The sequence below is a fragment of the Nansenia antarctica genome, assembly GCF_963989245.1.
Source record: "Nansenia antarctica genome assembly, chromosome: 12".
Lineage (NCBI taxonomy): Eukaryota > Metazoa > Chordata > Actinopteri > Argentiniformes > Microstomatidae > Nansenia > Nansenia antarctica.
Genome location: NC_137682.1, coordinates 9,615,355 through 9,637,421, shown reverse-complemented (window position 1 = coordinate 9,637,421; position 22,067 = coordinate 9,615,355). Strand labels below are relative to the sequence as shown.

General features: G+C 43.5%; 3 protein-coding genes across 3 annotated transcripts in view; 1 reads left to right on the top strand and 2 right to left on the bottom strand.

Moving 5' to 3' along the window:
- Positions 1-4,498, top strand: part of bcl2a (BCL2 apoptosis regulator a) — a gene marked incomplete at both ends in the record, with an annotated part of 35,148 nt that extends 30,650 nt beyond the window's left edge. The window contains one exon of the mRNA XM_080543416.1: positions 4,364-4,498. Coding sequence (XP_080399542.1) covers positions 4,364-4,498 — 135 coding nt within the window. The remainder of the gene's footprint in view (positions 1-4,363) is intronic.
- Positions 4,499-12,416: 7,918 nt separating this feature from the next.
- cox4i1l (cytochrome c oxidase subunit 4I1, like) lies at positions 12,417-16,934 on the bottom strand (the record flags this gene model as incomplete). Its single annotated transcript, XM_080542784.1, has 4 exons — positions 12,417-12,550; positions 14,719-14,850; positions 15,330-15,497; positions 16,841-16,934. 4 exons carry the CDS (start codon positions 16,932-16,934, stop codon positions 12,417-12,419), a joined length of 528 nt encoding a protein of 175 aa, XP_080398910.1.
- Positions 16,935-21,195: 4,261 nt separating this feature from the next.
- Positions 21,196-22,067, bottom strand: part of LOC308168839 (5'-AMP-activated protein kinase subunit gamma-1-like) — a gene marked incomplete at both ends in the record, with an annotated part of 31,965 nt that continues 31,093 nt past the window's right edge. The window contains 3 exons of the mRNA XM_080543483.1: positions 21,196-21,327; positions 21,466-21,612; positions 22,012-22,049. Of these exons, the coding sequence (XP_080399609.1) occupies positions 21,196-21,327; positions 21,466-21,612; positions 22,012-22,049 (317 nt within the window). The remainder of the gene's footprint in view (positions 21,328-21,465; positions 21,613-22,011; positions 22,050-22,067) is intronic.

The window sequence follows — 22,067 nt, the reverse complement described above, 5'->3', positions numbered from 1 at the left end:
GCCAGTTAGAGAAGGGTTCCACGGGATACCATGGTAACAGAATGGCCCGGAATGAGTGGTGGGTTTTCAAATGTATGCCAAAACAAAAACCCTTGATAAAAAAAAGTTGAACAAACTATACAGCTCTATGCACATGGACTACGTCTAACAATTCCAACTGAAAATAAATGAATCCTACTAAGAACTGTGCAGCTTCAAAGTTTGTTAACTGTATAATATAACCCTAAAATCTCCCTGGGTTTTTTATATGCCCACATTTCCTCAAAACTAAAATGATACCATTCCCATTCAGCCAGAATGGGAAGGCAAGTCAGAAGCTTATGGGCCTCCTTGCTTGGCAGTTGACCTGCTGCAAGTTACAGAGTTTGTAATACAACTAAGATTACATTCTATGGTCACATTTACACTGCCAGGTAGAAGTGACACAAATTCCGAATTATTGCTCACATGTGGCACAGATCGGATATGTAACATGTAGGCTACGTGTAACTAGTGAAAAAGCACATTGAATCTGATATTCTCAGATCCGATTCAGGCCTCAATCATATGTGGAAATAAATCTGATACGAATCGGATATGTGTCATTTCGACTATGATCTAAGCCAGGGGTGGGCAATTCATTTTCACAATGGGCCACATGAGAAACCGGGACTATTGTGGAGGGCCGGACCAGTAGGCTGAACTTAATTCTGCTCAATATTACTTGTATCGCTTTATAAAAAGCAGTAAATTATATGGTTTTGACTAGCTGCTACTGGTAAGAATAGATGTTACGATAAGGCTAAAACTTGCAGTGTAAATGCAGCCTAAGTGTGTTGAAAGTACATCTCAGATAATCGTGTTAGTATTATGATGTTGTGGGAAGCTTAGCTGTGTGGCGAAGACAGTGTGATCCATGTGTGTGCGTGAGAGAGAGAGAGTGTGTCTGCCACACGAATAATCACTGCTCAAAGTGAATGATGTATGAGAAAGGGCAAGGGCGGGGATAGGGGGAGAGGGGGGCACATCTAAAATGTATGAAACAAGACGCTCACTCAGATCAGTTGCGGTTGTATTTTGACGAAACAAAAGAACAGTATCAAAATGGAGCCTTTACCGTGAAAGCACACACACACACACACACACACACACACACACACACACACACAGACTAGCTGTGACCCACACACACACACACACACGCTAAGACCTGTTACTGGGAGGAAGTGAGATCATCTAACCGCCCAGCGCCCAGCATGAATGGCTAGAAAGCCTGAGGCTGTGATGTCATGTCACACTGATACCCCTCCAGAGAAGCAACGGTCACTGTCTCTGTAAGGACACAGCACTGACCATACTTACAGTAACACAAGCCATATAAAACCTCAAAGATCAAATACCTATTCTGCACGATACATTTCTATCTCAGTCCTCTACACGTGCACAGACCCATGGGAGAAGCTTCCGAGTTGCTTCCGGAATGCGTTAGGATCAGCAGCAGCAGTAGAGTTAGGACATGAATGGTTTAATACAACAGACAGTAAGGGATGAGGAGGCTGAGTGTGTGTGTGCGTCTGTGCGAGTGCAAGTGTGTCAGTGTGAGTGTGAGTGCGAGTGTGAAAGGGTGAGTGTGTGTGTGTGGGGGGGGGGGGGGGCGTGTCAATTGAACCACACCCCTTTCTCTACATGGTGATATCTGAATCCTTGATCTGTTCTCTTCCTCACCAGAGTTAGAGCCCAACAGCTGACAGCGTCAGGGTCAGAGATGCGTTAAAACAGAGAGCGGTCTGTTCAAACACACACAGGAAGCAGCTCTGATCAGGATGTTTGCTGAAGTGGGAAAAGCGCAGAGCAAACAGGGACGTAGTCATTAGGCAACCTGTCAGCACGCTGCAGCCTGCAGGCCCTGTCTGTCTGTCTATCTGTCTATCTCGGGGGAGGCAGAAATCGGAGGACAGGCTCGTTTTTATCTGTCTGTGCGCCTGTGTGTGTGTGTGTGTGTGTGTGTGTGTGTATCTGTCTGTGTGTCTGTCGGTCTCTCTGTCTGTCTGTCTGTCTGTCTGTCTGACTGTCTGACTGTCTGTCTCTCTAGCTGTTTGTCTGTATGCCTGTTTGTCTGTATTTGCTCTCTGTATGTCTGTCTGTCTATGAACTATCTGTCTGTCTGTCTGTCTATCTATATTTAATGGAGAGAGACAATAATAGGAGCGATGGGAGGGAAGGAGGGAGAGATGAAGAGGGGGCATACAGTAGGAGAGACTCAGCTGTTGTTGCAGGTGTCAACAGTGGTGTGTCGTAGTGTGTGTGTGTGTGTGTGTGTGTGTGTGTGTGTGTGTGTGTGTGTGTGTATGTGTAAGAATGAGGATGAGGGAGTAGGATCATCAAAGAAACAACATCAAACGAACTTCAGCGACTCAGTTACTGACGTGCACAGAGGGCTGTGTGATTGTGGCACCCTTACACCGTTACACACTGTCTCCAGTCTCCAGTGGAAACAATCACAGCAACACCCATGGCAACAGGGAGACAAGGGTGATAGTGATCATCCAGCTTCAAGTCTTTAACAGTCTGTAACGGGGAGGATGGTGTCGCTGAACAATACTCTCTGCGACACCTGCTCTGTCACGCCCCAATCAAACGAGTGGAATTCCCCGCCTGATGGTTAAGTTGTTGATTACGCTGATGTGGATGTTATTACCGTTTCTATGATGATTCTGTACGGTCAGCACTGATAGAGGAGTTTCCCATGATGAAATCCCCTTTGTTTTTGCTGTGTTTTGGAAAAATGAGCACTGATCCTGGAAATGTGCTGAAGCCACATTTCTGGTAATTTGAAATGATGCAGCTGTGAATGTAGGTTCTTTATTTGACTGTTGTAGGTGGATCGTGGCTGCGATGACAGAGAGAGGTTTGAACAAGAGAGAGAGAGAGGGCTGTGTATGGAATGCATGAGTCAACTCTTGAACAGAAAAGAGATGAACTCCAGTATGAGAAGTCTTCCTGTACTCTAGTGTACCTCCATCTTCTCCCCCTGCCCCTCTTCCATCTCAGTACCAATCCTTCCCCCTTTCCTGTGTCTCCTCTCCCTCCACCTTTCCCTCTCTACCCCCCCCCCCCACCCCTCCTTCTCTATTCTGTTTTGATCTGGCCCAGTTCTGGCTACATCTGCTCCCAGCAAATTCTTGAAGTGTGTGCGTGCATGCGTGTGTGTGCGTGTGCGTGTGTGTGTGTGTGTGTGTGTGTGTGTGTATGAGAAACAGGACACAGGAACAGTCATGTACTGTATTGGGTGATCCCCCTGTTTATTATGTGACTGTTCTTCTCCAGTGAACACACGGGGGGAAAGAACCCTGCAGTTCCCTCGTACTGCTCTACTGGACACATTTGGGTACACACACACACACACACACAATAATTTCTCCCTTGAATATGCTAAGATGAAGTAGTGTGTAGTTCATAGCAGTGTGGGAAGAGATAATGTTCTCTGGTGTATAAAGAAATTCCATAAATGTGTGTGTGTGTGTGTGTGTGTGTGTCTCTGTGTGTGTCTCTGTGTGTGTCTCTGTGTGTGTCTCTGTGTGTGTGTGTGTGTGTGTGTGTGTGTGTGTGTGTGTGTGTGTGTGTGTGTGTCTGTGTGCGTGCGTGCGTGCGTGTGTGCGGCTTGCATGCTGCAACGCGGTCCTGTATTCTTGTCTTTTGTGCCGGTGCCTATGACAGTGTGTGCATCAGTGAGGTGAGCCAGTCTTTCTGTGTACCAGAGACATGAGGCTCAGTGTGTAGAGGTCTATAGAAGCACAGAGATGCTGTATGTGTCTGATGCATCATCATGTAACGGTTAGTGATGTTGGACCCTCGCCAAGAGGGATTTGGATTCCCTGTTGACTTCACTGTTCCCGGTTCCTACAGGTCAATGAACATGTCTGATTTGAGCATCAATGGGGCGCTTAGGTGGCGTAGCGGGTTAACCGTTGACCATGTAACCGCAGGGTCCCCGGTTCGAATCCGGCCGGGGACATGTCCTGCATGTCATCCCTCCTCTCTCTCTCACCCATCCTTCCTGTCTAAATCTCTACTGTGTCTGTCAATGAAAAATGAAAAAAAAGTATGAGTGGGACTGCCCCCCTCACTTTTTTTTTTGCATCAATGTGGAGTGTGCGTTATTCAAGGCCATGACATTCCTTATATTTACACCTCCCCATCTGCCATTTTAAACCCCTCCCTCTCTTCTCCCATTTTGTCTCTCTACAATCTATTAGAATGGCTATGCAGGACAGGATAGCACTATAGACGACAAACAATTCAGTCGTAAGAATTAGGGATCATTGTAATGACAGTTTTACAGTTTAATATCATCTCTCTTTCTCTCTTCTTTCTCTCTTGACAGGATGCGTTTGTGGAGCTCTACGGGCAGCAGCGTGGCTCTGTGTTCCTGTCATGGCCGTACCTAAAGACAGTCTTCAGCCTGGCAGCCCTGGGAGCCGCCGGGGTCACCATCGGAGCCCTGTTCACCCAGAAGTGATGAGGAGGGACGGACTCAGAGGACCCCACGCCCCCTCCTCCCACCTCCTTTCTCTAAACTCCTCGCTTCCTCTCACCCACTCATCTCCCATCTCCTTTGAGACGCAGAGTCGTCACCTTGCAGCCCGAAAGTGAACGAGCCATTGAACATTAGGACTGCCCAGGCCCACGGCTGTGCTGCAGCTATACGGCTCTACGATATACACAGCTCTGCGCTCTCTCTCTCTCCGCTGCTCTCGTTTTTCTGTTCTTCATCCATGTTTGAAAGCAGCCAAGCTGTTGCCATTGTTCCCGGGCTCTTCAAAAGAGACGATACCACTCTGACCTTTAACCAGTACCCCACGGGCATTTTTTCGTTGTGTTACAATTGTGCAACGGTAAAAAAAAAAGGAACCTAACTGGTTGTTGTATAATGTTTGTGAGTTTTTTTTTTTTTTTACGTCATCATGCAAACGCTGGAGCCCTGTAGCTGTTGCAGTGTTGCATTGACATTGTTTATTTGAAGGGTGCTGTTCAGTGATGTTGGTTGGAAATTAGCAGTCTAATTAGACGTTGTAATGTGCCGGTTATTTTTCAACGTCAACTTAAGGTTGTCATTCGATGCTCATCCTCTAACGTTGCAACACGATTGCCTTTTGGTGCGAAAATTAAAGTTTTCTAAACGTCAGGTTTCAGCATTTGTTGATACAGTATCCATTCATACCATGGGACTTGAAACTATGAGCTGGAGTACATATCCTTGACACCACCAAGCTGTTACACCTACATCTCAAAGACAACAAACACCTTATAGTCAATACAATAGTCTTTTCACTATAGAGTATCTACAGGGCTCAATCTCTAGGAATTAATAGCCAATCCACATCATTACCCACACTTCTAAATTAAATGTAAACTCTCTCCACATCAGTGGTCTAATGACCATGATCATAAACTATAAACAGTCATTAGAAAGACTGAAAGGGTTATATATTGTAAGTCTGATTAAATGATGTGGAGAGAGTGTTCATTTAATTTAGAAGTGTGGGTGACTGGCATTCCCATACTATTATGAAGGGGGCACCATTTATGAAATTTCACCTTAATATTCAAAGAATATTCTGAAATAAGTAATGTTGCTAAAGGTAATGAATTCATCTGATAAATGCAGGCGATGTATTTGTGTTGTATATGCAGAATAGACAGTTTATACAAAAAAAACATTATGGAGGGTGTTTAATCCAGATCAGAACATTTCATTAAATAGTAATGTCGAGTAATGATTTTTGCTTAATTGACAGATGTACGTAGTACAATGGATATAAAAAGTCTACACACCCCTGTTAAAATGACTTTTTCCACCTTTAATGTGACCTATAATGTGAACAATTCAATTCAAAAAACAAACTGAAATCTTTTAGAGAGAAAAATAAATAAATAATAACTTACAATAACCTGGTTGCATAAATATGCACACCCTTAAATGAATACTTTGTTGAAGCACCTTTTGATTTTATTACAGAACTCAGTCTTTTTGGGTAGGAGTCTATCAGCATGGCAATATCTTGACGGCAATCATTTTCCCACTCTTCTTTCGCAAAAGCGCTCCAAATGTGTCCGATTGCGAGGGCATCTCCTGTGCACAGCCCTCTTCAGATCACCCCACAGATGTTCAATTGGATTCAGGTCTGGGCTCTGGCTGGGCCTTTCCAAAACTTCAATCTTCTTCTGGTGAAGCCATTCTTTTGTCATTGTCGTGCTGAAAGGTGAAATTCCTCTTCGTCTTCAGCTTTCTAAAGGAAGCCTGCAGGTTTTGTGCCAAAATGTACTGGTATTTGGAACTGTAGATAATTCCCTCCATCTTGACTAAGGCCCCGGTTTCCAGCTGAAGAAAAACACCCCCAAAGCATGATTCTGCCACCACCATGCTTCATGGTTTCATCAGACCAGAACACATTTTCCCACATGCTTTTGGGAGACTTCATGTATGTTTTAGCAACATTTTGCCGGGCTTGGATGTTTTTCCTTCATTAGAAAAGGCTTCCATCTTGCCACCCGAACCCCATAGCCCAGACATATGAAGAATATGGGAGATTGTTGTCACGTGTAGCACTACACAGCCAGTAGTTGCCAGAAATTCCTGAAGCTCCTTTAATGTTGCTGTAGGCCTCTTGGCAGCCTCCCTGCCATCTAATGCCATGGAAATTATTTTGTAGCCTTCTTCTGACTGATACCTTTCAACAATGAGATCTCTGTGATGCTTTGGAAAGCTCTCTGCGGACCATGGCTTTTGCTGTAAGATGCAACTAAGAAAATGTCAGGAAAATCCTACTAGAACAGAATCCTACTGAACTTTATTTGGGATTAATCAGAGTCACTTTAAATGATGGCAGGTGTGTACTGACTACTATTTAACATGAGTTTGAATGTGATTGGTTAATTCTGAACACAGCCACATCCACAATTATAAGAGGGTGTGCACACTTATGCAACCACATTATTTTTAGTTTTTTTTAGTTTGACTTTTTCCCCCCTAAAAGATTTCAGTTTGTTTCTTCAATTGAGTTGTACAGGTTATAGGTCACATTAAAGGTGGGAAAAGTTCTGAAATAATTTATCTTGGTCTAATTTAACACATTCTAATGCTTTGGTCCTCATATCGGGATCTAGTCAGATCTTTCTTTTTTTTAAATTTAATATATTTCCGCGTTGTTGAAAATCAATGACACATCGCTAGTCAACTAACACAGCTTGTTTTGTGAGCCTGCTAACAATGTAAAGTAGTGTTATAGTTAACTAGGTAGCAGTGGGGATTACTCACCGAATCCATTGCATTGCAGTATTTTGGCTTGACTAGCGAGTTTGTGTTGTGATTCTCAACACCGTTGAAACGTAGTTCCATGTTTCAAAAGAAAAGTCTGAACATTTTGATTGGTTGCCGATAAGCGGACTAGGGAGAGAGAGAAAGACCACGGTCCAAATCTAGTGCAACATGCATACACCATGTGCGTGTTCATTGAATTTCCCTTTATCATCCTTCAATGAATGTGAGGTCTGCATGTTACTAACGGTGCAAATAATGTTATTCTATAGATAGATCGTATACTGTATGGTAACCATGGCATGATCGATATTATTCTCTACCATTTTGTCAATTAGCATAGAATTGCCTGTGTTCACATCCAAGCAGAGCTTTCATGTATTTCTGCATACCAGTGTTTTACCAATGTAAGATTTGGTCTGTGTGGTAAATGTTTGCTTTGGGACATACATGTCAACCTCAATGGTTGCTTTTAACTGCGATGCAATAATCTGAAAGTATCCTTGGTCACATGTTAATACAACATTTTGAAGAATCAGAACAACATCTGAGTGGGACAGCGGAAACTGATATTAAAACGGACATTTTTGGGACGTTAGTAATATAATGTGTTGCAAACTTTATGTTTTAGACGTCTAGTTGACAGTTGGTTTCAATGACACTTTCTGATTACGATGATCCTAAATAACTTGTATGAGACAGTTTTACCACATCCTACTTCTCATGTCTGTGCAATGTTTGGGTTTAACGTTGTCTAACAGTTATTGTCTATTGTCTCTCTATATGTTGACATAAGACAATGGTTGGATTCCGACATTGAAGGATACGATACAACCAAAAAACTATGTCAGTACAACAGCAGTTTTTTTTTATATGCTCATGGGGAAGCTACGGTACTCTTCCTCCTGGGGACTGTGGAGAGAGAGAGAGAACAAGAACAAGAAGACAAATCACACATATCCACATGTATGTCCAGATACATGACACCAGATAAGAGCAACTGTGTTTATACACACACACACACACACACACAGGTAGATACAGCAGTGTATATTCTTACAAACACTGACAAAATACTCAGACACCACAGATAGATACTCACACATACTCAACACCAACAAAGAATATTATTAGAGTCCGGTAGTTTTACACATGCATGTACCAACAGACTCAAATCAAAGGCTACTGAATACAGTATGCTGACATACTCACACAAACTCAAAGGGCTTCTAACACATGACCTAATGTACTTTTTTTCAGTCCACTTTTTAAGCATGAATCTGTGATACACATGATGTAACATTTAACATTGTAAGATTGTAACATGGACAGAAAAGGACAGGACCCATGGCTTCCATCCCCAGCATGTGAGGTGGAAGCCACCCATTACGTTGTCTGGTTCCAGATGTGTGTGCGTGTGCTACAGGTATATGTGTGTCTGCATCTGTATGTGCTTGAGCCCACTCCTCTGTCTTTGTCAGAGGATGAAGGTCGATGAATCGATGAAGGTATCATCGATTGACACCGACAGACATTTGGGTCGCCGTACAGGAGCATGGCTGATCATGTAATCCTGTATGCCTGAGTGACATTTTTTGCATGAATTGTGGAGTATGATGTTTAGCAAGAGCGTCTGTTAGGGAGATGAAGATTGGGGGGGGGGGGCTATCGTTTGACACACCTCACCAACACACACACAGACACACACAGACACACCCCTCACACCTCACTAGTTCAGTGAAACCCAGCAGATGCTGAGAATTCCTCATTAAAGCGCTTGTCAATCTTTGTCCCCCTTGGTTCTGTTTCTCTGTGTGTGTGTGTGTGTGTGTGTGTGTGTGTGTGTGTGTGTGTGTGTGCGCGTGTGTGTGTGTGCGCGGGTGTGTGTGTGTGTGTGTGTGAGTGCTTCTCCTTCCACCCCCACTCCCTTTTGTTGTATAACTCATAATTGGTCAAAGCACGGTGGAGACAAACATATGGTATCCCGCGGTACTAAGGAACTAACTAGGCCGATGTGTCTGCTGCTGTTTCCGCCCCAGAAAGAGAGACGTATCGATCATGTGGTGTCAGATAACGGACACGATCAAGAAAGACCGCTTCCGTCACACAGTGTCTGGTTGCACTGGCGGACTCAGGGGGCCCTGAGTGACTGGCGACCGCCCCTCCTGGTGCCCCCACGGTTGAAAAACGTCTCGCTTAAGTGCCCTTTTGAGTGGCAAAAATGCCCTTTTGAGTGGCGAAAATTAGAGGACGTGCCCTATTGGTGCCCCTCCAATGGTCTAAATTTGACCATGTGCCCCCACCGTTGAAAAACGTTGCACTAAAGTGCCCTTTTGAGTGGCAAAATTAGAGGATGTGCCCTATTGGCTGCCCTTCCAATGGTCTAAACTTGACCATGTGCACTGATGGGGTCCCATGTTGTTCAGTAGGTGCCCTTTTTTTCTTTTGGCCCCTGCCCTTCAAACAGCCTGAGTCCGCCACTGCACATAACCCTCTATGATTGGGTTGATTAACCTCATAGGAGCCAACGGACCCCCATGTGGATCCGAAGTGATATAAAGAGTTTACCTCGATCAATTCTCTTCATCGATATCACATTTTTTTCACAACTTTGCATGCTATACGATGCCACCATTGTTTTCCCGAGACGGTAAATACGGCCTAAGTCACATCCAGTTTTCTCCAACTGGAGAATGTGTCATCCCCCCCCCCCCCCCCCAAAAAAAAATAAAAAATAATCTGATACATGAGAAAGGTCAAAGGTCAAAGATGGTGCCAACATATCTCCAAATGGCCTAAACATATAGGTGTCCGCCTAAACATACCTGTACTAAAACAGGTACAAAGTTGCATTTGCTCACATTACTAGCATCGACTTTGGCACAAGTACTAATAAGACCCTGGAGTACTGATTCCTAGATGATTTGGGCTTCGTCATCAGGTTTCCAAGGTGATATTCACTGTAAAAGCTGTTGTTTTTTTAGGCGGAGACTGAATTTGAGATGTTTTATAATGTTCTAGCTCTATTTGCTCTGACACAGTAACATAGATTTTGATTCTGACACTTCTACAGCCACCCCACAGGTGTTAGCTTTCATTTGATAACAATATAATTATGAAGGCCCTTGTGATTGTGGAGATATTCTATATTCACTGTGGGCATGTCATTTCGAGCAGAAAACCAGAAAAATTAGGTGGATAAGATCTGGTTTTAAGGCTCAGCAGAGACATGCACGCACCTCCCTCTGTCCGTCAGGGAGATTCTGGGTTGATGGGTCAAACTGTACATTACTCTGTTATAAAAAAACCTGTGGTAATAACATTGTAATTAATTACACCCCCACTGAAGGCGCAGCCACCAGAGACAAAATGGCGAATTAGGGAGTCCAGCCCCTGTATTATCGACTACAGAGTGAATCTATAGTATGTGATGTGACTGTTAAAGCAGAACAATGACAAAGTTGGCAGATTATTTTTCATTTAGCCAAGACAGATCACGTCATTGCTCCTCTTTTGAACTCCTGGTTTTCTATCTGCAATTACAGTACATGACTGGAATTAGAAAATGTTAAAGCTTCTTAAATTAGCATGCAAAAAATATTAATGAGATTTTAATCATCAGAATTATGACAATATTCTAGGCTGCATCTGGCAGCTGAGGTACTATGAATGATAATGTACCACAGATGAGGAGATCAGCATGCTACTGTCTCACTGTCTCTCACTGTCACCCAGGGAAGGCTGGTGGAGGCTGACATCTGAGGATGGGTAATGGGTAATTGGTTAAAACATAAAAAACACGACTAAAACACCCTGCCAACATTCAAACAGGCCCTCAAAACTCACCTCTTCAAGCTTGACTTCACTACTTAACCCTCTCCCCCTTCTCCCCCTCCCCCTTCCATCTGTCCCCAGCACTACCTTAATTATACTTTATTTGATTTATGTTCTTCTTTTTATCTTTATTCATATTAGCTCCTAGGTCTTTTCACTTTGTAAAGCATCTTTGAGTCTCCAGAAAAGCGCTATATAGCCTAAGTCAGATGTATTATTATTATTATTATTCAAATAAAATAAAATGTACATCATTGTAATGCATGGAATGGAATAATGAATGGTATCAAACATGTGAATACATATATAGCTATATTACACTCAATAAGGTTGCACATAGCTGGATTAGTCTGTATTTTCCAGTAATTCAGGCTAGATGTTGGAATAAGAATAGGCTGGTGCATACCAGAAGCCAGGGCCAGGCATACCCTAATTACTAGATCTTTCTAGACAGCTACCCCTCATCCTCCTCTCTCTGTCTTCGTCTCGCTCTCTTTCTCTCACACACACACACACACACACACACACACACACACACACACATGAATATTAACCCCTCTCAGCCTCCAGCCCCTGAGGGGTTAACCCTTGTGATGGTGATGATGAGCTGTGTGGGAGCTAGCGTTAGCGTCAGCTGCCGTTAGCTAGTCTACATCCCACAGGGAACTGGGGAATTCATTTAATTTGAGTCTAGAACTCTTGCTGTTAAAAACCACACTCTCCAACATACGAAATAATACAAGCTGCACAGAAGAAGGAGAATTTTAAATCATGTGGAAAAAAATAGTAGTGATCTTAGTTGGCTAGTTTGGCCTGCGGCTGCGGGGTTAGTTGTGTGGATGGCGGTATAATTGCCATCATTGACGGCGGCATTCTCATAATCTCAGGCATCAGAATGTGACGACGGATGCAGAAATTAAGGCAGTTTACAATTTAAAGGTTGGGAATGGGAAGCTAGAGGATGTTTGGTTTCGCATTCTGTAAAGATTCAAAGGAAACCGTGCTTAACAGTCATTACACCCCACCAACGTAGAACTATTAAGATGGATAATGCTGCTTCCCCTTAGTTAGACCGAGGTTTTAACTGGATCAAAATAATGAGGCAGAAGAAATTTAGATGGCCATATTTACTTATTTAGTTGACCATATTTATTTGGTTTATAGAGTTCCACATGAAGCTGTAACGCATTGAGTGGAAAGACAACGGCAACAGATTTCAATATGTGAAAGAATGTTGATCCTTTTACAGACACAAACACACATCATCATGCATGTGACGAGGCTCTTATTTCCACTGTTTCTTCTCGTAGTCCCAGTGATAGGAGAACCCGTGGACTGGGTTGACCCTCATGTCAATCATCATCTGGGTCTGCTTCTCTACCCACTCCGCAGACAGGGTGTGAGGAACGTCACCAAACACTGTAGGGAAGACAGAGAGAGTGATGGGTGTTGCTATGACGCAACTATAAGAAATTCAATGACAAGAGCTCACCGATGCTTTGCATTGGACAAGACATTTATGTGGTCTAGACATTCTATGACATAGAACGACTGCTGAAATCATAGATGTGATCGTTTTAGATGAGCGCTCCTCCAATGTACCTCACATGACACCTTAGACTGAACACACCCTATAGCCTGGAGTGTGAGAGAAACCACTGATGTGACCTTCCCCAGTCATGAGGTAGGTAATGAGGTAGAGCATAACTACATGAGGTAGGGTCTAACTATACGAGGTAGGGTCTAACGACATGAGGTAGGTCTAACTACATGAGGTACTCCTAACTACATGAGGTCGGGCCTAACGACACACTACTCATGGCGTGGTCGAGCATCTTTTAGGTTGTTGAGTTAATAACTCCGGAGAAGAACTGGTGTGTTTATAAACACATTCAACATTTTAAATCAGTTTATAGACCTTCCTGTTGGGATACATAAACAAACAAACAAACAAAAGTGTTCTCCAAACGGCCACTAAGGTGGAGAAAAGGGAAAGGAGTGGTTCATCATTGAGCTGACAGGACCATGGCAACAGTTCCTCTGCAGGGCTGTCGTCATGGCTGCTGTGGATACATGGTAAGGTGAACATGTACTAAAGGACTGAATGTCCTCACACCAGGAGACAATCTCCACCTTTACAGTTTTCTGATCGCCTGGAGGACATCTACAACAGCTCTCTTTAATTAAACTCTCCTACATCCTTCCCATCTCAACAAAAAGAAAACTCGTGAGACATGTGAAACAACATGGAATACCAAACATTATTCGGTATGGGACCGTATTCCTGAAATAACATGTCAAGGGGAACGGTGAAAGTCACCTCTATAGGCGCCTGAGGCAGAGGGCCTAGGGTGTGTAGTGGGGGGGGAGCCCCCTATGGCATGTCGGGGAGATAAAGGCCTGTGAAACCCACCCAACATCTCTGCTCTTCCAAACACGGTACACAGTAACTATCCCTCCTAGTAACACGTATCTAGGGAGGAACTATTTTTCCTGTTCCCTAATTAGGAGGAGGACGCCCTTCAGCGCTGCACACACCCTGGTAGTCAAGTCCCGACTGGAACTAGAGTACTACTACTACCCCCCCCACCCCCCCTCTCTCTCTCTCTCCTCTTCTACCTCTTCCTTTTAACATTTCCTTTCTATTCCCCACTGTTTCATTGCTCTCACGCTGTCACACTGTATCCTCTTCCCTCTCTTTCTCCAAACGTTTTCAGCATAGTTATTGTTCCTGAGAATTCTTAAAGTGACAATGAATTTGACCGTCAAGGCTGCTCCTTATGATAGAAATGTAAAAAAGCATGGTTGATTTAATAGATAGTGTAGCGTAAACCAGGAGGGGACCGTGCTCAAAGAGGCCAAACTAGATGCTCGGCACAGAGCAAGAGCCACTGGGGTTTCTCTCCCTGTACTCACACACACACACACACACACACACACACACACACACACAGCCTTAAATCGAGCCCATCACCATGGTAGGATGAGAACCAGAGGGCCGGTGGGTCTGGGGGGATTCTACTAAAACCCTGACTCAAACACAGTCATATACTGAACATCTTCTACTCTCTCTGTCTCTGTGTACCTGTCTTCTCCATTTCTCTAACCCTCCTCCTGCCCTTTTAACACAGTTGTTTAATTATTACAGCTTGTAGAGAGAGAGAGAGACAGAGACAGAGACACAGAGAGAGGGAGAGACACACAGAGAGAGAGAGATTTTCTGCTGTTCTTCTCTCCATCCAATAAAACAAATGAATCCTTCCCGTCTATCTACGGCTCTCTCTCTGCCTTCTCTCCCTCCTCCATCTCTCTCTCACTCAATCACTTTCTAATTTTCTCTCCATGTTGTTCCTAGAGAGAAAGAGAGAGTGTGCACTGCAGGTGAAAAGACTGTCTGAGTCTGACTAACTACACACACACACACACACTCTGACACTGACACATCTGCCCAACATCGCTGATGTATCTAGGCAGATATGGGTGGGGAGGGGGGGGAGTTATGGAATTGAATGTATAGTGTACTGTATATGTTTTCTGAGAAATTAATCTTTGGATGACGATGCTATATTATATATCATGACACCCACCGGAAACTCTCTGCCACCAGACCAGCAGACCAGTGAAACCCAGGAAGATGAAGATTCCGCCCACAACCGTTTTCCACTCGTCGGACCCCTGCCTCATCTCTGCATAGGTCAACTCATGGGTCAGACGATACACTGCACAGAGAGAGAGAGAGAGAGAGAGAGAGAGAGAGAGAGAGAGAGAGAGAGAGAGAGAGAGGGAGAGAGAGAGGGAGAGAGAGAGGGAGAGAGAGAGAGAGAGAGAGAGAGAGAGAGAGAGAGAGAGAAAGAGAGAGAGAGAGAGAGAGAGAGAGATGCACCATTTCAACAGAATAAAACAGTGCGTCCATAAAGTGAGGTTACAATGCCCCCTTGTGGCTGAATTGCGATAGCTGCACACTTCAGGTTAATATTCAACGGTAGGCCTACACAAAACGTTTCATGTAGCCTTTTAAAACGATTTTTATATTTTTTTGCCTCTGAAATAGGACGGTAAACTAAACGTTATTTTGCCCTTTTTTCTTAATATGATAACACTGTAAATCAACTGAACGATCAGAACATGTTAAATTCAGTTATTCAGCAGCTCATCCTAATGTACAACAGGGTAGAAAATAAATGGTCTGTAGGCCTACGTGCGAGTTTCTCCTCCTTGGTGAGTTTGGTCCAGGGGCCCTTCTCTTTCTCCTTCAGTAGCTTGTGATCGTCGTTGAGGCTCCTGACGAAGGGAACATCTGGGAGGGGCGTGTCCAGGCGGCAGTTATACTGAGGCACGGTGCAGTCAAGCACATCTGCTGGCATACCTGTCATACCTGTCAACAGAGACATACAGAAAGACGGCCCATACAGTAGCTCAGTGGCGGACTCAGGCTGTTTGAAGGGCAGGGGGGGCGCAAAGAAAAAAAGGGCACCTACTGCACAACATGGGACCCCATCAGTGCACGTGGTCAAGTTTAGACCATTGGAAGGGCAGCCAATAGGGCACATCCTCTAATTGTGCCACTCAAAAGGGCACTTTAAGTGCGAAATTTTTCGACTGTGGGGTCACATGGTCAAGTTTAGACCATTGGAGGGACACCAATAGGGCACGTCCTCTCATTATCGCCACTCAAAAGGGCACTTAAGAGAGACGTCTTTCAACCGTGGGGGCACCAGGAGGGGCGGTCGCCCACCCTGCCCCCCCCCCTGAGTCCGCCAGTGCAGTAGCTCATACTATCATGACCACCTTATCATGGCGCACTATACACAAATATAAGATAAGATCAACTTTATTGTCTCTGAAGCGAAAATGTGTCTTATAGTTTAAAGTGCTGCTGCTCACACATCAATAACAAACAACAAACAAAGAATATACAAATAGAATATACACATAACGCATAATACAAATCATAGGGTCAATTACATAAGTCAATAACCAAGAATGTTCGTTTTTCGTAACATGATTCCCTAATTTTCCGTCTACTAGGCCTAAGTGAAAGACCTCGCGGGACGGGCCCATAATTGGGCCCAAATTCTGCTTTAATTGTATTATTAATTTGATTAGTGTGTCCTTTATCTCCTTGTCACCGTGTAGTGTGTTATTCTGAACTATGATCTGATTCTGAGCATATCCACACAAAACGTTTGCATTTGATCTTCATATTTCTAATGTTATAAGCAGTTTAGTTTGGGTCTGGTTTTTAGGCGGAAATTTGTGAAATGGGGATTCATTTTAAGAAGTTAATACTAATTGGATTATTTGTCCTGACTGTACTGGACAAGAGAGTCGACCCTCTGCCAGTCTGCCACCCATCCAGCCCCAGCAGCCGCAGACTCCAAGGGCACACCCCGCCTCCAACGACCTTATGCCACGCTTGGCTGGAGGCCCGGAGTGAGTGGCATGTGATGTGACACACATTAACTGTCTCTCCAAAGCAACAAGTGGCGTTTGACGGCTTAATCATCCGTAAGATCAACTTGACCTAACTATAGCCTATACAAGTTATGTCTGTCACTCAATTGTCAAAGGCTGAAATGTAACTATTTGGTATCATATACAGCCTAAGTATCATTTTAGAAATGCCACTATTCGTGACACATTAATCATCAAATTTTGACTAGTTTCCAAGTGCACATCTTCAGAGGATGTTTTGGATGACATTGTTACCTTGTCTGTGAGCTGCTCCCACAGTGCTGGTGGACGACAGCTGTCTCCACACCCCCAGGCTCAGCCCACGCACCAGTGATCCAGATGTCAACATCTGGAGACGCAAACTCGCAAAAGTGGTTTGGACATATATTGACACTTACAACGATTACATCAATAATATTCGCACACAATAAGCTTACGTACATGGGATGTGTGTACAATCAATTTAAAGTGAAATAATGTAATTAACAAACATAGCCTGATGATAGGCCATGTAGGCTACATGTAAGCCCGCATGCAGGAGATACACTTGACAATGCTAAATACACCCAAACAATAATAATAATCATAATCATAATCATAATCATAATAATCATAATAATAATAACTTTTATTTGTATAGCGCTTTTCCTGCAAACGTTGCAGCTCAAAGTGCTCCAATGTGGTGACATTACTGTTTTAACTTAAGCCAATTTGTTCTTCTCCGTACATTTTCGACTTTCGATTTCACATCGAAGCCCATACCCTACCTCAGTTTATTGTATACATAAACTTATGGCAAAAAATATATAATTCGACTTTTTAAATCTTCCTGAACATAATTGTTACCTGAAAGATGAACACAGTCAGTACAGAATTCACGTGTCTGTTAAACTAAACTAAATTGTTCCAACAAATAACTTGTCAATCCATTTCATGTGGCTAAATTGAGGTTACTGTATTGTACTGTATAACCATTCGGGTAATATAAACTGATCCTAGAATTGTAAGGTATAAAGTTCACTACCAAGTCCTACAATTGTTTGAGAGTGAGAAAGTGTTCGTAAACTTCCTGTAGGCCTATAGTTCGTGAGCTTAGAATGATAAGGTTCTATCTCCATTTTTGTCCAAATTGAGTTTTTTACCTAATCTGATCCATTAGGTGTTTATTAATGCCTGTGCGGTGTTATTTTTTAAATGTTGACATTTTTGAGTTAGTAATTCATAAAATACAAAGGTTCCATCTCATAAAACATAATGGAATGTAAAAACTTTGACGCTCAATATCTCTGAACTGCCCTAAACGGAGATAGAACCTTATCATTCTAAGCTCACGAGTTGTCAATAACTGTGTCCGACAGATTAAATGATACATTTACCTTTCTGTTTTATCCTTCCTTATTTGTCTGTGTGGTGCGCCTACGTGCTTTCAGTGTTGGAGCGCATGGACCGTTTATCATTGCCTCTGACACAAGTCAGGTGCCCTTCACTATCAGTATAAACAACCAATGAGAAGCGCTCTGGAACTCACTCCAACTCAAATGATTCTGGTGTTATCGTGTCTTTTATCAGTAACACACCTTATAGGATACTGAACAAGTATGTGTATTGACATACATGAAGAACATGTAAGATAGAATACTTTATACAGGAGGAAAGTTTTGTTTTTGTATTGTTTTTTCATTCAATCCAAAATGTATGCAAGTTGTGTGTGTCTATGTTTGTGAATTTTGTTATTGTATGTTACTCTTTTGTTGTCTCGTCTTTGATGTTGGTATATAAAAATGATAATAAAAATATTGTAAAAAAAAAAGTCTGTGTATTGCAATTTAAGTAAGATGGGCTTTTGAGAAAGTGTATAATTGCACACAGTCGGTTGTCGCCTAGGGACACTGCTGACGGAAGTGATACTCCCACTCATCTCATGTAACTTGAGAATGAAATACGGAATTCGTACAACAGAATTGGAAGGATTAAAACACTGATGACCAAATGAGTAATTCATTGAATTGCCTGCGCACATCACCAAAGGATAGCATACAACCACTGCACAGGAGGCGCAGGCATACTTCAATAGCAGATACTTTTTTTGAAATGGCCCCACTTGCCCCTACTTGGTGTGTGCAAATAATTCCTATATTTACAAGGGGCGGCATGTGTGAGATCCCTCTATAGGTGCCCCACACTATCAGTGGAAACAACCAATGAGAAGCGTCTAGGAACCAATTAAACTCAAATTTATCCCAAGAGCCGTCATGTCTTTATCAGTAACAAGCCTTGTACTGTACACCAGTCTGTGCATTGGTGTAGACGCCTTGTCCCAAAAATACCCTCTGACATTGTTTTAAAACAAAAACTATACACAGCAGATGAGGGAGATTCATTCAGAAAATCTGCATGGTTTAATTACTTTTTCAAACAGCATATTCAAAAGATCACAACAGAAATCTACAGTAGGCCTGTGTATAACCATTACAGACAGTGTCCTTACCATGCCTGTGCTGTACTGTATTTAAATGGAGAAAAAGCCTCATCACATAATATAATATACACTCCACGATCAAAATGACATGAACAGAAAATCGGTAAGTATTACAAAGGTTATTATTTCACTTGAGTTCACAGAAAAAATAGACATCTCTCTGGCACTTGTAGTTCCTCAGTATGAACGTGTCTATAATTATTTACAGTACCATGGTTAGAGAGTACAAGATATGTCTGGACATGATGCATTGTAGGCCTATATGCTGTACTGTAGGCCTATTGTACTGTCCTGTAAGCCTAGAAATGGTCCTGCAGGCTTATATATTGTACTGTGGACCTATATACAGTTATGTAGGCCTATATATTGTACTGTAGCCCTATATACTGTCCTGTGTACAGTTGGCAGCTGCTGCTTCTTCTATTGCATTGAGAACCAATGTCACCACCATACTTTTACACTGGGAACTCCTCCACCATCTTCAAAATAGTACCGGTAATTTAACACAAAAATAAATAGATAAATCTATCTTTACAGCATCATTTTCAAATCAAGATAGCAAGACAATACAAAAAAAAACACAGAGCAAAAAATTAGATTTGAGTGAAAATAATCTCCATTTCATTGATAGATAGACACAACCATTAACATGTTTTTGGTTTGTGATCGGCTCACGTTCAGTTGAAAACATTTAAACAGTCGTCTCAACCAATGGCTAGCCACCAGGGGTGGTGAGCTCCACCCAAACAACAACCATGTTCTAAATCGAGTCAAACTCTGAGTGGAGGCTGCATGTTTTTAGAGCACATACCCTGCAACAAAAAATAAATAAACCAACCCTAATACTGTACTGGAGGTGAAGACCACAGACATGCGTGCTGAATTCCACAATCGACCGATAGATCTGAGGCTTGGATAGGTGTAAATCAAAAGGTACTAGCCAAATGTTGCCCTCTGATAGGCCGAATGAAATATTCACCATGTTGATTCCACCTATCAAATCCCCTCAGATCTCCAGGAGCGCCGAGGGGGGAGGGGCTAGGTATCCCTGATTGGTCCAGGGGGGTCCATTACTTCTGTGACCTGTCCATCATCACAGCAAATCAGGCACCTGGCTCTCACAGTGCCCCCCCTCCCTCCGCTGCACCACCCAATCAGAACTGTTCCTGAGCCTGGTCAATACCATGTCCACCTGGGACCTGGTCACACGTCTCCCCATTGCGAACTTCCTCTCGCGCGTCATGTCACAGCAGATCAGTTACTGCGAGTAGACTCCGCCTCCGACATTACTTAAGCTCCTCCTCCACTTCAGGCTTAGGAATCACCTCCACCTCTGCCTCAGGCTCTACCTCCACCTCGCCTTTACCCTCCACCTCCCCTTTCGCCTCCACCTCTCCCTCTCCCTCTAGCTCTACATCAGTAACTGCTTCTACCTCCTCTGGTTCTGTTTTAGCTTCTACCTCCTCGGGTTCTGTTTCATGTTCTACCTCCTCGGGTTCTGTTTCAGGTTCTACCTCCTCGGGTTCTGTTTCAGGTTCTACCTCCTCGGGTTCTGTTTTAGGTTCTACCTCCTCGGGTCCTGTTTTAGCTTCTACCTCCTCGGGTCCTGTTTTAGCTTCTACCTCCTCAGGTTCTGTTTCAGGTTCTACCTCCTCTGGTTCTGTTTTAGCTTCTACCTCCTCAGGTTCTGTTTCAGGTTCTACCTCCTCGGGTTCTGCTTCCTCTTGTTCTGTTTCAGGTTCTACCTCCTCGGGTCCTGTTTTAGCTTCTACCTCCTCAGGTTCTGTTTCAGGTTCTACCTCCTCAGGTTCTGTTTTAGCTTCTACCTCCTCTGGTTCTGTTTCAGGTTTTACCTCCTGAGTCTCTGTCTCCTCCTCCTCCACCACTGTCTCTGTTGCTTCTACCTCTGCCTGAACTTCCCCTTCCAATTCTGCCTCTACTGATTCTACTGGTTCCACCTCTGGTTCCACAACTACTTCTGGGAATGTTTCCGGTTGGCTCTCTTTCCGGCCGATCCCTGGAGAGAGAGGAGTGCTGGGTATTACGAAGGGACAGTTCTGACAGGCTCTGAATATACAATGTATTATGTATGAGCCCCGAGCCATGCATATAAAACTAATCACAACCTCTTCTAAGAGGCAGGGTGAAGGCAGGGTGAAGGCTGCGTACCTGCGGGTGTCAACACCAGAGCTTGAAGGATGTCGGACAGGGAGCAGATGCCGACGATTCTGGCGTTCTCATCGACCACCACCAGTCTGTGGACCTGTGTGTGTGTGGGGGCAGAGGGGGGAGACTATCAGCTCATACTTTGTGCGTGCGTGTATGTCTGTGTGTGTGCACACGTGTGCGTATGTGTTTGTGTGTGTGCACGTGCACGGGTGGGCGGATGCGTGCGTCTCACCTCTGCTTTGACTATCCTGTCCACGATGGTCTCCAGCGTCTCCAGTCTATTACACTTCATCACTCCCTCAAAGTACTGGGAGCGATGTCTGAGGGCCTGCGTCACCGACATGTCCAGGTTGTTGTAGGTCTTCTCAGCTGCAAGGTTCTGCACACAAGCAGAATGCACAAGAATGCACAAGCAGAATGAATCCATCATAGTAGAATCGTGCAGTCGTCTAGTTTCTGGTCATTATCTGGTCATGTTCAACATACAGCAGGGGAGGCTGGTGGAGGTAGAAATCGGAATGGCTCATCGTAATGCAAAACGAGTTTGATAAAAAAAAAGCAAGTTTGATACCATTCCTCATCCCTCTGATTTCTACCTTCACCAGCCTCCCCTGCCATACACTATCATATAATTAGAAGAATATTATTACAGAGTAAATACATCATATTACAATAGGTATGTATCTGTTATTTTCAAATAATCACTGTATGGCCCCCGAGTATGAGTCAGTGCTTTGTTCAACAGGGTGATTAACTAGAGTAGAAAGAGAGAACTTACTATGACATCGAATTTGGAATAAATATCCACGACTTTTCCTGAAAGGACATAAAAAA